The 15,912-nt window shown below is 53.3% G+C and overlaps 1 protein-coding gene across 2 annotated transcripts; it reads right to left on the reverse strand.

Annotated features, from left to right (window-relative positions):
- Positions 1-335: 335 nt before the first annotated feature.
- BATF3 (basic leucine zipper ATF-like transcription factor 3) lies at positions 336-11,616 on the reverse strand. Of its 2 annotated transcripts, none has more exons than XM_004578918.2 (3): positions 11,344-11,616; positions 8,847-8,951; positions 336-793 (listed from the first exon to the last, which is right to left on the reverse strand). In XM_004578918.2, exons 1-3 carry the CDS (start codon positions 11,419-11,421, stop codon positions 608-610), a joined length of 369 nt encoding a protein of 122 aa, XP_004578975.2. In that variant the 5' UTR covers positions 11,422-11,616; the 3' UTR covers positions 336-607. The 2 variants fall into 2 exon arrangements, with proteins under 2 accessions (XP_004578975.2, XP_058525148.1); XM_058669165.1 differs by lacking the exon at positions 11,344-11,616 and adding an exon at positions 10,937-11,265.
- Positions 11,617-15,912: the final 4,296 nt, after the last annotated feature.

The following is a 15,912-nucleotide window of genomic DNA, read 5'->3' on the forward strand; positions in this document are numbered from 1 at the left end:
CACCTATGCAAACACTTGCTGGTTTTATGAAGGGTATAGCTTTCCCTTGTCTGTAGTGGCTCTGAGCCACATAAGGAATGGGAATGGCCCTGACAGAGAGCACCTGGGGGAGCCAGGACCTTCTCAGAGCAGCACAAGACCAACAGGAGTTGGTCCCATCTGGCATCACACGCACTAGCGTGTCAAACACTGGTAAAGACCCCGGGTCAACACGGATGCCCCCTTGGCCTATATACATGCATGCTGCCTTCCCCATCATCCCAGGAGCCCCATAGCAACCCAACAGACAAGACCAGTGTACCTTTCAATTTCAAAGAACTTGTGAAATAAAGAGCCAAGAACCATATTTATTCTGCAAATTCCAGAGGAAAGGATTCTGCACGGTGGCAGAACCCAGTAGCTGCCAAAGGGGATGATGGGAAGCGACTGCTGTGGGCAGTCTCCTGCAGTGTCTCCTCCCAGGGCTGAGTCAGGTTCCTAGGAGCATGTCCTGAGCGGGGCTGCAGATTGCAACGCACCTGGTCCGCCCTCTGGTCCCCCACATGCAGATGCGGCCAGATGTGCTTCCTCTGGGGGAAGAAGAGGTCCCAGCCTCGGTCCTGGGCCTTCAGGGTGGCAGGCAGCCAGCCACAGCATCAGGCCGGGGCATGGGCACAAAGTTCACGGGGCACAGCAGCAGCGGGCACATCTTCTCGTGCGCCTTCAGTGCCTCGCTCAGGTGCCTCAGCTCCTCAGTCAGCTTCCCGATCTCCCGCCGCAGCAGGGCATTCTCCTGCTCCAGGCACTCGTATTCCTGGCGGACACAGAGAGCAGGCAGACGGATTCAGGAACCACACTGCCCCGGCAGCCCTCCAACCAACAGGGCAAGATCACCTCCTGCAGGGGGCGAATGGGGAGGGGGAACTGCCCATAACTGGGGCCCTCCTCCACCCCTCCTGCGTCTCCCAGGACAAACAGATCCTGGGAGCTGGACTTAGTTTTTTGAATCAACTTTATTGATGGCCAACATACATAAAATTGAGTGTATAGTAAGTTTTGACCAATGTGTACTACTGTGTTGCTCCACACCAAGGCCATTTCCCTCACAATGTAAAGTTCCCTCACACCTCTTTCACTTTCTGAAGGTCTTTGCTGCTGTTCATGGCTACACCCCCAGCACCCAAGACGGTCACTGGAATATAATAAATCTTAGTGGACTGCACAGATAAGTGAGTGCAAATACCTCTTGCCATGGGTTTGCTCCAGCACTCATCTGGTAAATTTCAACACCACCTGGGCTTACAGAGCTGCTCAACCCACACAGAAACCGTTCCATATGTAATTCCTGCTCAGACATCCAACTTGCACTGAGGATGCCCACCTTCACAAAACGGAGCTACCCATTTCTGAGCCACTCCATCAGAAATTGCCTCTTGGTACAGACCTCAAATCCTGCAAACCCACCTATTGCATTTAGTTCTGGAGAACATTTAGGAGTGGAGAGCATTCAGCCTGTGGCCCATTCAGGGCCTGCAAAATTACCTGGTCTGGCCCTGCCAATGCAACCTCAGGTAGTATGCAAAACCCAATAAACCTAGATTGGGCTAATTTTTTTATTTATTTTTTTAATCTATTTTATTGTATTGTTGACAATCTTTACATAGTTAATTACACTTAAAGGAAAAAGAAGAAAGAGAAAAAAAAAGAAGAGAAAAAAAAAGGTTCAGGGGGGTAGGGAAGTGGGTAATGCTATTATGTCAATATTGTTTCCATCATGTATCTGAGATTGGGCTAATTTTGAAACTAATCATTTCGTGCGGCCCATGAATGATGTTATAATTATCCAAATAGCCCTTGGCATACACAAGATCCCTCGTGTGAGTACATCTGATATCTTTTCCCACATCACAGTTCTTCAAACGTAAGGAGAGAGCCCCACGCCACTTCCCCTTAGGTGTTCTCCTGAGCTCAACATCGCGGAACCTGGGTGCCCCTTGGGTCAGGACAGCTAGTCTCTCCCTCGGCCCCTAGGAGACCCAACCCTTATGCTCCAAGCTGCAAGAATCTCTGAGCAAATGTCACTCCCAGAATGCAATGTGCAATTCTGGGCACCATGCAGAACAGTGTGTGCCTGTGGGTACCCCTTGCCAGACCCAAGTCCTTGGGCATCCTCCTTGAGCTTACACAGGATAAGCTTCCTCTACACGGCTGTAACAGTCCTTGGACGGTGATGGGTGCTCTGGAGCCCAAGGACAGGCCTTGACATCTGTTCCCTACTATATTTCACTCTGGTTCTTTGGGTATCTTCTGGATGAGCAAAACTTTAAACCTCCAATTGCATCATGCATGGATGTGTGAGCTCCCAGTTTTAAGCTAACTATTCCGTCTTCATCCCAGGGGTTACTAAGTTTTGTTTTTTTTTTTTTTTTTGAAGATTTATTCATTTTATTATAGCCAGATATACACAGAGGAGGAGAGACAGAGAGGAAGATCTTCCGTCCGATGATTCACTCCCCAAGTGAGCCGCAACGGACCGATGCGCGCCGATCCGAAGCCGGGAACCTGGAACCTCTTCCGGGTCTCCCACGCGGGTGCAGTGTCCCAAAGCATTGGGCCGTCCTCAACTGCTTTCCCAGGCCACAAGCAGGGAGCTGGATGGGAAGTGGAGCTGCCGGGATTAGAACCGGCGCCCATATGGGATCCCGGGGCTTTCAAGGCGAGGACTTTAGCCGCTAGACCACGCCGCCGGGCCCAAGGTTACTAAGTTTTGTGACACACAGCCAGATGCCACATCCTGCAGCCTGCCAGTAGAGACCTTCTCTGGGCTAAAGTCTTTTCCTTTCTTTCCAGGTGGATTCACACAGCCAGGCATGGCTGTCCCATCCACAGTATGCATTTCCTGACGCAGGGCCCCAGCATGCTACATGCAGAATTCCTCTGAACCATCCCTTTGCCCCTTCCCATGGCAGGGCAGGCTCCTTTCAAGGGAGGAGGCGTACCAGGAGCCAAGTCTGGGGCAGCAGGCTGTGCTGCATCAGTGTGGCTTCACCAGGGCACTGGGCCACTTCCGCCTTCAGCCCACCTCCTGGCTGCCCACGCCCAACTCCTGGTGCTCCCTATGGCCTCCGATGCGCACTAGTCCTGGGGATGGAGTTTGGTTTACAAACCCAGCAACAAACTCTCCCTGGGTGAAGTGGAGGGTCTGGGAGGGAGGGTGGAGCTGGAGGCTGTGATGGCAAGGCTGGAGTGACTGTAGTGTGCATATTATACACACATGCACACACACACTGTGCATGTCAATGCCCTTCACCTCCAAGCAGTCAGCACACATGAGTGGTGCCAACAAGGTAATGGTGAGCCAAACTACAGAGCACTGAAAGCTCGTTATGTGGGCAGAACATCCCCAACAGCCCTTCTGCATTTGGGGTTTGGGGGTCACTGCACGGCTGAGCTCCGACTCTGGCAACCACAAGGATCCCTAGGACCTAACTGTCCATCATGCTCCCCACACCCCTGCTAGGCGAGTCTCCAGAGCCACCCCTCACAGGCCGCCCAGCTGTGCCCACATCTGCCCTCTCCGCCTGGACTTTCTCCTGCAATCTAAGCCACACTCACACACATCCGGAGGGACTCTGCCCAAGCAGACAGAGGACAAAGGCATACCCTGCAGGGGAGACCCTCTCTTAAGAGACAAAACAGGCACTGGAAAGGGAGGAGGGAAGGGCCCGAGGACCCTCGAGGGTGGAGGTACAGGGGACAGAAGGTGACACCACCTCCCACTGGGAAGAAATGACTGGATCTCATAGGCAAAAATTCACAAGCAACAGACAGGAAGTGCACAGTTCCCAAGAGGCGAGGAGTCCAGCGCCAGTGCTATCCAGTTTTGAGTTCCTGTCTGCAGCTGGGACTGAGGCCCCTGACCCGCCCTCAACACCCAGGGAATCCAACAAGTTGTGGTTGCAAAGCCAAGCCCAAGCCATCAATGATGGTAAAATCACTGCAGATCCCAGTTCTGCCTCAGAAATTCAGCTGCCCGAGACAGGAGCTCTCAACTGGGGCCATTTTGGCAGTCCCCAGGGGGGAACAGAGGAGGACACAAGGCAGCATCTAGAGACAGCCAAGAAAAGAGGTTCAAGTGCACCTGGGGTGTCATAAAAAGACAGTGACCCCCTCCAAACCCCATGTCAGTAGCATTGAAGATGAGAAGCCCTTTTCAGGATAAGGAGAGGCTGATGGGGGAACACAGGTAGAATAGGGAAGTTGTCTCAAAGCAATCGGGATGCAGGGCAACTCTGGGGTGGGAGACTTTGCCTTATGGGTAGAGAAGCTGTGTGGGCAACAGAGAACCAAGATGATAACTGAGTGGGAAAAAAGGGTGGAGAAAGGCCACTGGAGGAATACATACACACACACACACACACCACAGATAAAGCCCACTGGGCAAGCTGCAAAGCTGTAGTTCTGAGGGGTGCAATGACTTCTAGGCTCCGATCCCCAACTTCAAGCTCAACAGTCAAGTAGCTTCACAATTCTGCTTTCTATTGGCCAGGTCTGGGCCCAAATTTCCCCATGGTAGTTACCAGAAGCCAGGGGCTGCCGGCGCTCAGGGTTTCCCAGCCAGCCTATTCCCAAGCCTCACGCTGAGGCACTTCCCAGCAGAAAGGCTGTGTCACCACCAAGGACTGTACCCATCATCGTCACAGTCAGTTTCTAAACCCGGGGGGGACAGTCTGAAGTGTCCTCCTAGCACATGCGGGCTCTGAGAACGTGCTGGCAATGCACACCACAATTACGCTGCCCGAGTCATCTGCTGGTTTTGTGACATTCGGGGCTCTTGGAGATGGCACCAGGGCCTTCCGTTTCTGACTCACACTTCTTTCTCAGTTCTTCCTCTGGGTGTCTGGCAGACACAGGCTGACCCACTTTTGGGCCACCTTTCAGCTGGTCTGTTCACTTGGGTTCCTAACTGGGGCCCTTAGGCAAACACCCACCATCCAGCGATGGAGGGATAGGTAGGAGCAGCGCGGGGATGACTTGAAAACCCAGAATGCAGGCTGAGGGACACAGATAAAGGCTAGCAAGCGCTCTCCCCGCTGCAGCAGCAGCATCCTTGCTGAGGGCTGAGCGCGGCCACTGCCCTCTGCCCTCTGCCCTCTGTGCGGCCTGTGCAGGCCGCTTCCTGATTGCCCCTCCACAGAGCTCCTGCCTCGGTGCCCAGTCCTCAGAACCTGGAGAAAGGGAACTGAGAGGGCAGCGTGGTGACCGAGGGACTCATAAGAGCGGCAGCATAAGGAGGTTTGCTCTGGGTGCTGGAGGTGACACGGGCGTGAGAGTGAGGTGAGCGACAGGTCAAGGGGGTGGGGGACGGGCACTTGAAACACATCTTGTCTTCAGTGTTCTACTCTCTGCTCTTCTAGGCAGGCAAGTAAAGAGCTTGGCTATTCCGTGGTGATGTGTGAACATCCCTTAGCGCAGGACAGAGGGACGCGTGGTTAAAGCCTTTGCACAGGCTGCTATAGCAGGCAGCGGTGGGCACCAGCTAACTATTTCTCAGACCCCTTGGCTGGGGAGGCCAAAGCACTGCCCTCATCCTGGCTTCAGGGAAAGGTCTCCATGCCTGGTGTCCGGCTTTTTATTTTCTCTATCCTCAACATGGCCCAGGTACTTCAGGGTTCCCAGGATACTTTGGGCCATGCCCTTCAGTAGCTGGCCAGACAAATTTGGCTCAGCCCACTGAGGACGAGTGAAAGTCTTCTTTCTCTCATCTCTGAGCCAGACACCCACCTAAAATGTGCATCTTTAGTCACGTGATGCCCTATCACGCCATGGCTGACCATGCAGAACACAGGGGCCCACATCAATGACCCCTTCCCAGAAGGGGGCTGGGATGGGTGGTGGGGCAGCATATCTGGCATGCCCATCACCCCAGATATGGCATCCTTCTGCTCTGCATAAGGTTTGGGGTGTCCTTCCTTGGTCCTACATTAGCTGTTTGCTCCCTCAGATTCTCTTGTGACCAGTGACATCTATGGGTAGCTAGTGAGAGTAAGGTAGGAACAACAGTTTGAGGGTCTGACGCAGATGGGACCCCTGTCTGGTCCTGCTTGATGCTGCTTCTCAACCACACTTGGTGTTGTGTAATTCTAACTCAGTCCTGGCCAGCCCCACAAGAGGAACAGGAGGAGGCAGTGTTCTACCTTGGGTAGTCTATGGTCCAGATGGCTCTACTCCTTTCTAGAAAGATCAGCTGGTGTTACTCTCATGCAACATGGCCAAAGAGCAGGAGAAGAGTAAGAACCCTCCAAAAGGACCCTCCACCCTACACTTCAAGGAGGGATCTGCCAAGAGTGTATACAGCACCACCCCTAAGTTTCTAGGTACCTGGTTCATTGGGTTATACAATCTGATGATGATGAAAGGTAAGCAAGACCCAGCACTTCATCTTGGAATCTTTTCTGACAGTTTAGTAAGGTTCTGTGGGTATTTGTGTTACCTCCTCTAGTAGGCACAGTAACGGCCCCTTGAAGGTCTCTACATGCTAACTTGGAACCTGGGAACACTCAGGTATTACCTTCACCACCGGAAGATGTGAAAGCATGAAGCAGCATCCAATGGAAACATAACCCTGGACTGTTTCGGGCAGGCCCTGGAACCACGAGGGACTTCAGAAGTCAAAGAATGATCTGAGAGTCAGAGAAGAAGACACGATGATGAGAATGGAGTCAGGGAAATGCAGCGGGAGAAAGACCAGGCCAGCCACCACCAACTCTGAAGGTGGAAAGGGGCCACCAGCCTAGCAACATGGAAGGCTCCAGAAAGTGCAAAAGACAGGGAGCGAGCGGGGTCCTCTCCAGAGGTTCCAGAGGGGACACAATCCTGCCAGCCTGCTGAGTTCAGGCCCCCGAGACCACTCCTAGCTGTCTCATTGCCGAAATGTAAGGTGGCAAATGGGAGTCGCTTGAAGCACCCACCTTTGTGGAGTGTGTTACAGCAACAGCTAGGAGCCTGACACCCAGTTCTTGGGCATCCCATGCTTCCCAAGGACAGGGACACAAGAACCCTGCCCACAGTAGCGCTTCATCACGATTTATGGAATAGCCCTACCTGATCTTGTCCTAGATTTTTGTCCTAGAAGTGACCTAGGTCACTTCTTCCACATAACCGCTCAGAACTGATGCTGCACAGGCTTGGAATATAAGTTTCTTCTGGGACACTCATGGTCTGAACACGGGCTATACGCACCCTAGGAGCCCCAAGTCCCCTCCGGGGGTCATCTGGCATGAAGCTACAACCACAATTGCTTCAGGAGTTGGGAGATGCGGGATGGAGCGGGGTGGGGAAGCAGGCAATGGACACTGCAGTTCTGTAGAAACATCCCGAACTGCTAAGGGCAGGGAAGGGCAAGGGCCTTCCCTGGCCCTGGCCTACAGCCTCTTTCCAGGGCCCAGCTTCCTTCCAGGAAAGCAGCTGTTATTTATAGTAAATGCCATGCTGTGAATTTGTATTAGTGAGCCACCTCCCCATGAAGCAAAGTAAGACAGGCAAACCTTGTCTTAATGCATGTCACAGATGATTTGCTTTCTACAGACTCAAGATTTATGGCAACCCTGCTTGGACCACGCCTACCAGTACTGGTTTTCTGTTGATCTGATGATCTGACAGTTTTTATCAATAAAGCATTTCTCTTTAGGCTATGGACATTGTTTTCTTACAGATGATGCCACTCACACTTAATTGACTACAGGACAGTATAAGCACAGCTTTCATATGCACTGGAAAACCAAAAAGCCCACATGACTCCCTTTATTGCAACACTCACTTCGGGCCAGCGGCGAGATCTAGATCTAAAATATCTCAGAGGGGTTCTGCTTGCAGAGCATTCTAAACATGTTTTGTGTTCTCTGCTTGTTTCTAGTTTCCAAAAGCTGCCCTTGCCACACTGTGCAGTCAGCACCCGGGCTTGGCTTTGCTGAGACAAGCTACGGCCAGACAATGTGGCAGCAAAGAGATAAACTGAAACCTTTCGCTATCTCCTGGAGAGATCCTTGGGTGCTTTTGAGGCCAGTTCAGGATGCAGAGCCAGCCGCGTGTCCTCACTGTCAGATGACGTGGGTTTGTGCATAAGGGCGGGGGAAAGCAGAATAGCTTAGGATACAATGCAGATTCTAGCTTTGAGCGATGAAAAAGATGATTAGCGCCACTGGTGGTGAAGCGCACACAGTGTATAGAGGAAACCTGTGCTGTGAGGGTGGTGCCTCTCAGGAGGTTAGTTCAGAGCCACGTGGAGACACATCAAGGCGCCAGGTGCTGGGGCCCAGGACAGGGTCCTGCCTCGAGTCACCAGTGTAGAACTGATGACAGAACAAGTTAGCAGTTGGAACCTCCAGGGTGAGAAGAGAAAGGGGCAGAGTTGGAATCTCTAGTCAACACTGCCACTTAAGGAAAACAGACAAGGCCAGCGCTTTGGCATGGCAGGCAAAGCACTGCCAGCATCCCATACGGGCACCAGTTTTAGTCACGGCTGCTCCATTTCCTGCTCAGCTCCCTGCCACTGTGCCTGGGAAAGCAGCAGAGGATGGCCCAAGTGCTGGGACCCCTGCACCTCTCTTCCCTTCAACTCTGCCACTCTGCTTGTCAAATAAATACATCTTTGGAAAGAAAAAAGAAATTGGCATATGCTAAACACCCAGATGAGGAAGAGATGTAGGCAATTGTGAGTAAAGCGTGGGAAGACACAGCAGCACCAGGCCAGTTCACCGCCCTGGGGGGGGGGGGGGGAGTCAGGGGGTGGTAGTGACCCTGCAAGGGCCCAGCAGACTCCACCCCCCCGGGGGCTCCCTGGAGCTCCACCCTCTGTGCAGTCTCACCTCGTGGAGTTTGTCAGCCTTCTGGGTCTGCTTCTTCCGACTTCTCTGAGCAGCAACTCGGTTTTTCTCTCTCCTTCGAACCTTCCTGTCATCATCCTCGGGGCTCTGGGGGTGCGGGGAAGAGGGGGACATTCTGTGAGGGGTGCACTTGAGGGTCCTCACCCCACGGCTCCCTGCTCTCTGCCTGCTCAGAGCTGCAGGGGGAGTATCTGTTACCGTAGCAGTGCCTGTGGCTGCCTCAGTGGGCTCAGGGTGGAGGAGCACTCCCTGGGGCCCTGTCCTCTCCACTGAGCAATGTGGTGTGTGACCACTGCTTGAAAGATGAGGAATAAGAAACTCAGACAGGTTAGGGAACTTGCTGCAGGTAGAGTGAGTGAGTGGGAAGTGGAACTCAGGTCGGTTCGTCTCCAAACCATCGTTCGTAAACCTCCACCCCAGAGGGCGTGTGCCTGGAAGAGCTGTGGTGTCAGAGCTGTTGCTGTGCAGCCTGGACAGCCAGGGGCACAGCCATGTGGAGCTTGCTGCATGCAAGCAAGAGGTTCTGGTGCCAGTGGCTGCAAACCACGCTTGCCCTCAGAGCTAACTGCACACAGAACGCTGCCTTCCCACCAGGTGCCCTGGCATACCCTGGCAGTGTGCGCCTTTCAGTGATGCAGAGCTGACATTCTGCCTCAGAGGTCAGAGGAAATCACAAAGCAAATCTATGATGTGGTTTGAAAGCTCTTGGCCACACATGACATTGAGCCAAACTTAGCCAAATCCTTCAATGGGTACCATGAACCAGGTGTATAGAATAATGTACCTGCCACGCAAAGGAAATGTGGCAAGTAAGAGCAGTATTGGCTTTCCAGAACCCTGAGAGACCAGGGTGGGGGGCGACAAAGACTTCTTCTTAAGAGTGTAAAAACTAAGAGATTAGTGGGGCTACACACACATAGAGAAAGCTATTAAATTATTCATGGAAAGTAAATCACAGAAGGTACTGGATATGCTAAGCCATTGCCTTATCTGGTCTTATATTCCAAATAAGAAAAACAGGTATCCTATGCCTATAGGTAAAGAAGGGCCAGCATACTCGAAAGATACAAAAGAATAATAACTTATACAACAACAGAACTAGCCCAGGGTCAAGGCTTGTAAGAACAGACAGGTAGAACAATGGAATCTTCCAGGGATGCCAAGAAGCCCAGCTAAACACACCCAGAACACCTCGCAGAGCCACACCTGCTGTGCTCACTACCCCGAGGCTTCAGAATCATACATATCCGAGCTTTCTCTTACTCTCACATGGCCTTGAGTCAGGCACTGAAATTCTCCCAGTTTCCAGTTTCCTCCTCTACCTGTGATTCACTCATTCAGTGTGGACTACATGTTGCGTGATGACAACTGCACAGCTGACAGCCACACACCACGGGCTGCCCTCAGGTGCCTGGGTCTTTGTCCTGAAGCAACCCCCATTACCCCATGCCCTAGGGACTTGCCTTTATTGAGGTTGCTGTTTAACAGAATCCTCCACAGGGCCTTTCAATAAATCATCCCCCAGGGAAGCTGACCCCCTGAACTGGACCTATCAACAAGGCAGGTCCCACCAAGGCAGACACACCTGACCAAGGTACAAACAGGTGAGGACAGTTTCGAGCTATTCACACATTACTAACCATAGCTCATGAGTCTTTGCAAAACTCCCAGGAAGACGGCCTTAAGGGCAAGGGTTTCACAAACGGGGAAATCGAGGCTCGGAGAATATATAAATAACTACATATTTATCAAATCGCCAAGGTTGTTCTGCCTGTGCAGCAAAGCCAGGCCCAGACTCGGATCCGGGGACCCTCTACTGTCTCTGGAGACCATGGCGTGCCAGGACACCAAGGTGGGAGCGAGGGCAAGGAGGAGGCCCGAGCTCTTCCCCACAAGCTAGGTTGGAAAATTTGGAGCCGCAAGCTGCTCCCAGCTGTCGGGGTGCATGCCTTTGGGGACCGCCCGGAGGAGCGACTGGAGGTGGCGGCGGCAGCGAGGGGTTCCACTAGCGCCGGGGGAGGAGCTTCCCCTCCCCCACCAGCAACCCGCCAGTGCCCGAGGCAGATTCGTACCGCGTTCCCCATTCCAGCTGCCGCCACAGGAGGGTGGGTATTGGGAGCTGCTGGGGACGAGACGCCCTTTCGGGCTCAATGCCCCCTCCAAGAAGGGCGACGCGCGCGGGCGGGGGCTGACGGCGCTCGGCCGCGGGGACCCCACGTGTCGAGTAGCGCGGGCTGCTCAGCCCCGACGGACGTCCGCGCCCTCCGGCCTCTCCCCTCCCAGAGGACGCGGAGCCCTCCCTGGAGCGGCCGAGGAGCACCCTAGGACCCCGGGACCATCGCCCCCTTGTCCCCAGAAGCCTCCCATCTCCGGCACCAACAGCGCCCTCCACCCGCGCGCCCCGGCGGCCACGACCCCGGCACCCTCTCACCCCGGCACACACGTCCCCGCGGCCCTCCGCGAGCCTCTCGCCCACTACCTGCGGCTGCTGCTGGTGCCCCGGCGCCGCGACGCTCCTCTGCAGGACGCCGCCGGTGGCCGGGAGCCCCTGAGACATGCCGGGCGCTCGGCCAGCCGGCCCGCCCCAGCCCGCGGCGCCCTAGCCCGCGGGGCTCGGCCTAGGCGCGCGCTCCGGCCGCTCGCATCGCCTCGCCCGCACCTGCCGTCGGCCTGCGCCCCGCCCCCGCGCGCTTCCCGCTCTCCAGGCTCGCCGGCGCCGCGCCTCCGCCGGGGCTCCCCGTCGCCCGGTCGCGGCCCGCCGTCCTTCCCGTCCCCAAGTCCGCCCCACCTCCTTCTCCCACCTCCGCCCCATTTCCTCCTCTCCCCGCCCTCTCTCTGCTGCGCCTCGGGGTCCCCAATCCCACCCCGGGCGCGGCTTTCCGCTGGGCCCCCCTAAGTCGTGGGAGTCACGTGGTGGCTCGGAAACCCTGCAGGGACTGCGATGCCCACCCGCGAGAGGCAACGATGGGGTGGCTGGGGGTCGCGAGGCGCAGCCTTTAGGGGTGGGGGTGGTGGGGAACTCGGGTTAAGCAACGCAGGTGGGTGGTTTGGGGTTGGTGGCTTTCGCAGGTCCCCAACACAGCCTCTTCCTGCGCGTTGCCCACACTTCCCCGCCGACCCCCAGCCCAGGCGGGGTGGGGCCTTGGGGGCTTTCTCCGAGCGTTCAGCCCTCGGGTCGTCCCTGTCGCTCCGTCCCCGCAGGAGCGGGGAAAGGACAGGGGCCTCAGGCGCGTCCGGAGCACGGGCGTTCCCGGGCTTTTCTGCGGGGAGCACCTGCCCCTCCTCTTCCTGGTCCCGCCCGGCTGCGGGAAAGCTTCGAGACGGGGCGGCCCCGCGCGTGGATTCCCGGAGTGGAGGATGGGCAGGAGACGCTGTCTAGGGACAACAGATCTGTCGTGCTGAAGTAAAATGCACCAGATCTCTCCCTACCCTCACCCCCCCCACACACAAAGAAGTGCCAGGTGCTCTTGCCTATGGATTAAGACATGTGGTTGATGCCACATGCCCATGCCAAGGCAGGGACAGGGCAGAGGTCGGGCAAGTTCTGTTCCTCCTGCCTGCTACCTACAATGCCGAACGTAGTCCCAAGAAATCAAAAGTCAGCGGTTGCCGGCCTGAGGCCGGCGTGCTTTCAGCGCCAAGGAGGGATAGGAACCACGCCTCGGGGTGGGCGGCTGCAAAGGTCACCAGTGCCTTCCCGTTGTGGACGCTTTGGGCAGCATGAGGCTGGGGCGTGGAGCCCTTCGGATTCCCAGGCCAGAGCTAGGCCAGGATTTATGACCCATCATCCAAGTGTCTTGAGCATCTCGCCTGTGGGTGCCCGGAGGAAAGGAAGGGAGACTGTGCGATCAGGGGTGTTGGCTAGCAGGCAAGAGGCGAGAGTGCGCAGGGCAGAGGAGGACAGGGCGGGGGCGGGGGAGCGGGGTGTGAGGCTGGTGGAGAGAGAGGGAAAGGGCTGCGGGTGAGGAGTAGACTCTGCTCAGAGTACCACACACACAGGTCACACGCTAGCCAGCACCTCATGCAGGCACACCGGGGTGCTAGTGCGGTGCGCTCAACAGGTGCTCGGCTTAGTGACTGAAATAGGGTCAACGGGGACTCCTCATTCCTGAAGATTAAAACAAGACAAGTAACCACTAAAGAGTGGTTGCGATGTTCAGAAGAGCCGCTCTCCTCCGTGTTGTTTATGCACGCAAAGGGCAGGATCAGGGCCCCTGACAGGTGCTGGCACTTTTCTGTTCTCCCTAAGCCGTAGCACATTCTAAGTCCCTGGGGGCTGGAGTTGCCACGTGTCTGCCTGGGAGCCTGGCACTCTGCTCCGGGTCTCCGGAACTCTGGGTGGGCACAGTGTGCTGCTGTATGTTTAGGCACAGATTTCCTCACACAGGAGGAGTCTCGCTAACCAGTTAGAATGTAGGAGGGCGACCTGACATGTATTTGATGTGTATATCCTACATTAGAACGAAAGGAGCAAGCAAATATCAATAAAAATCAAGGAGACTGAGCAGAGCTAAATTCTTTTTTAAAAAAAAAGGTTTATTGATTTTTATTGGAAAATCAGATATACAGAGAAGATCAAAGATAGAGATCTTCTGTGTGCTGATTCACTCCCACAGTGGCCACAAGGGTCCGAACGGAGCGCCAATCCGAAGCCAGGAGCCAGGAGCTTCTTCCAGGTCTCCCATGCGGGTGCAGGGTCCCAAGGCTTTGGGCCGTCCTGCTTTCCCAGGCCATAAGCAGGGAGCTGGGTGGGAAACGGAATAGCCAGGATTAGAACCAACACCCATATGGGATCCTGTAGCTACCGTGCCGGGCCAGAACTAAATTCTTTTTTTTTTTTTTTAAGATTTATTCATTTTTATTACAGCCAGATATACACAGGGGAGGAGAGACAGAGAGGAAGATCTTCCATCAGATGATTCACTCCAAGTGATCCGCAACGGGCCGATGCGCGCCGATCCAAAGCCGGGAACCAGGAACCTCTTCCAGGTCTCCCACGCGGGTGCAGTGTCCCAATGCATTGGGCCGTCCTCAACTGCTTTCCCAGGCCACAAGCAGGGAGCTGGATGGGAAGTGGAGCTGCCGGGACCAGAACCGGTGCCCACATGGGATCCCGGGGCTTTCAAGGCGAGAACTTTAGCCGCTAGGCCACGCCGCCGGGCCCACAGAACTAAATTCTTACTAAAGAACTTGGGGTTAAGACAAGGAAAACTTCAGTAAGACTGCAAGTGGTAGAAGAAATGATGTGGATAACATCTGAATGACGGAACAAGCCTAACTTGTTTTAGATGACAGCACAACCAGGAATGTAAAGCCAACAGATTGGGACAATACAGAGTGTCTGGCAAAGGTTTAAAATCCCTGTTGCATATGCATCTTATGAGATGAACTAGAAAAAAAGACAGCCCTTCCCATGCAAGCATAAAGTGAACAGCTGCTGGCAACTGGGATTCACAAAAGAAATTAGGGAAACAGATATGGGGAAAATACATTAAAATAAGAATCCTTTTAAAATATCAAATTAGCGAAACATCTTACCTAAGTCAATAAACGTTTGTTAGAAGTCATTCACTGGCATCACTGGAAAGCAATTTTATTGTAATTTCCAAGTAAGATAAAAGAGAGAACTTTAGAATCCAGCCTTGCCAATTCTAGAACATCATTCTAAGACGATCATAGAAAACACTGTAGAGAAAAAATGGTATGAGCACTGAAAGTTCGTAGCATTTAATGAGTGAAAAATCAGAGCCAGAGAGATGGCTCAACTGGCTAGTCCTCCACCTGCAAGCACTGGCGTCTCATGTGGCCACTGGTTCCTGTCTCGGCTATTCCACTTCTAATCCAACTCCCTGCTTACGGCCTAGGAAAGCAATGGAGGATGGTCCAAAGCCTTGGGACCCCACAGCTGCATTGAGACTCCAGAAGAGGTTCCTGGCTCCTGGCTTTGGATCAGCTCAGCTCAGCTCCAGCTATGGTGGCCATTTAGAGAGTGGACCGATGGATGGAGGATCTTTTTCACTCTGTCTCTGCTTCTTTCTATAAGTCTGCCTTTCTAATAAAAATACATACATACTTTTTTTAAAAAGGTGTGAAAATCATATACAATGTACATGTCCAACTGTAGTCGAGTAGTTCGCAGGATAGATTACTGGCACAAAATGAACTATTATGTCTCCAAAGTTACAGCTACAGATATGCTACGTGCAGGATTTATTTGAGATAAGGTGATCTATTTGAGATAAGGATATATATGAGATAAGGTGAGGGGAAAAAGTCAGTATGTAAAATGTACATGCGTAGCTTGTTTGTCACAATGGAAGCCTATGAGAGGAGTTTGGAAGGAATTGCGCCAAGGTGATAACTTCTCATATGGCAATGAATTCCAATCAATGCATTTTCCTGTTTTTAAAACTTTTATGAAAAACTTTAAATACATTAGCATCTTCAAGAATTGCACATTTGTAAGTAATATGAGTGTATGTATATCTTTCCCTTCCCTGTAGTCAAGTTCATTGGTCCCACCAGAATGCCAGACCTTCTCTACCAAGGTGAGTATTCTATTAACCATCCTTTTCTTTCGGTTAAAATTTTCTGATTTGTTTTATCCTCCTTAAGTCAGAAGGAGAAAGAAAAATGAAAACGAAGAAAAGACAAATAAGAACAAATATATTCAATGTTGTTTTTCCTTGTGCCTGTGTGTGTTTTCCCCCTTTGAACCAAGTACAGAAATGATCTGATTTGGCAATTTCCTGTGAATACCACAATGACCCTGGATTACATGTTTGTTGATGGGGAAGGAGGTGTGGGAGGCTTACAGTTCAATGATCCAATCCACTGGTGATTCATTAACTTCACCAGAATACAGTTCTTTACAAAAACAAATTGCTCAGATGTTAGAAAACCCCATCACTTGTTCATCTTTGCTTTTCTTTTGCAGGGAAACTGGCGTTTCAGGAATTGTACTCTCAGAAAGAGATCCTGCAGGACTGGCAGGGGCCAGAGAAAAAGGAAGCTGAAGAGGCCCCTGGGTCTAAAGAAGCCAGCCCCG

This window comes from Ochotona princeps, chromosome 10, assembly GCF_030435755.1.
Source record: "Ochotona princeps isolate mOchPri1 chromosome 10, mOchPri1.hap1, whole genome shotgun sequence".
NCBI lineage: Eukaryota > Metazoa > Chordata > Mammalia > Lagomorpha > Ochotonidae > Ochotona > Ochotona princeps.

Coding starts and splice junctions, on each gene's coding strand:
- BATF3 (XM_004578918.2), bottom strand. CDS start 11,421: ATGTCTCAGGGGCTCCCGGCCACCGGCGGCGTCCTGCAGAGGAGCGTC. Junction 8,952..11,343: donor GGCACCAGCAGCAGCCGCAG/GTAGTGGGCGAG, acceptor CCGCACCCCCAG/AGCCCCGAGGATGATGACAG. Junction 794..8,846: donor AGGCTGACAAACTCCACGAG/GTGAGACTGCAC, acceptor TGTGTCCGCCAG/GAATACGAGTGCCTGGAGCA.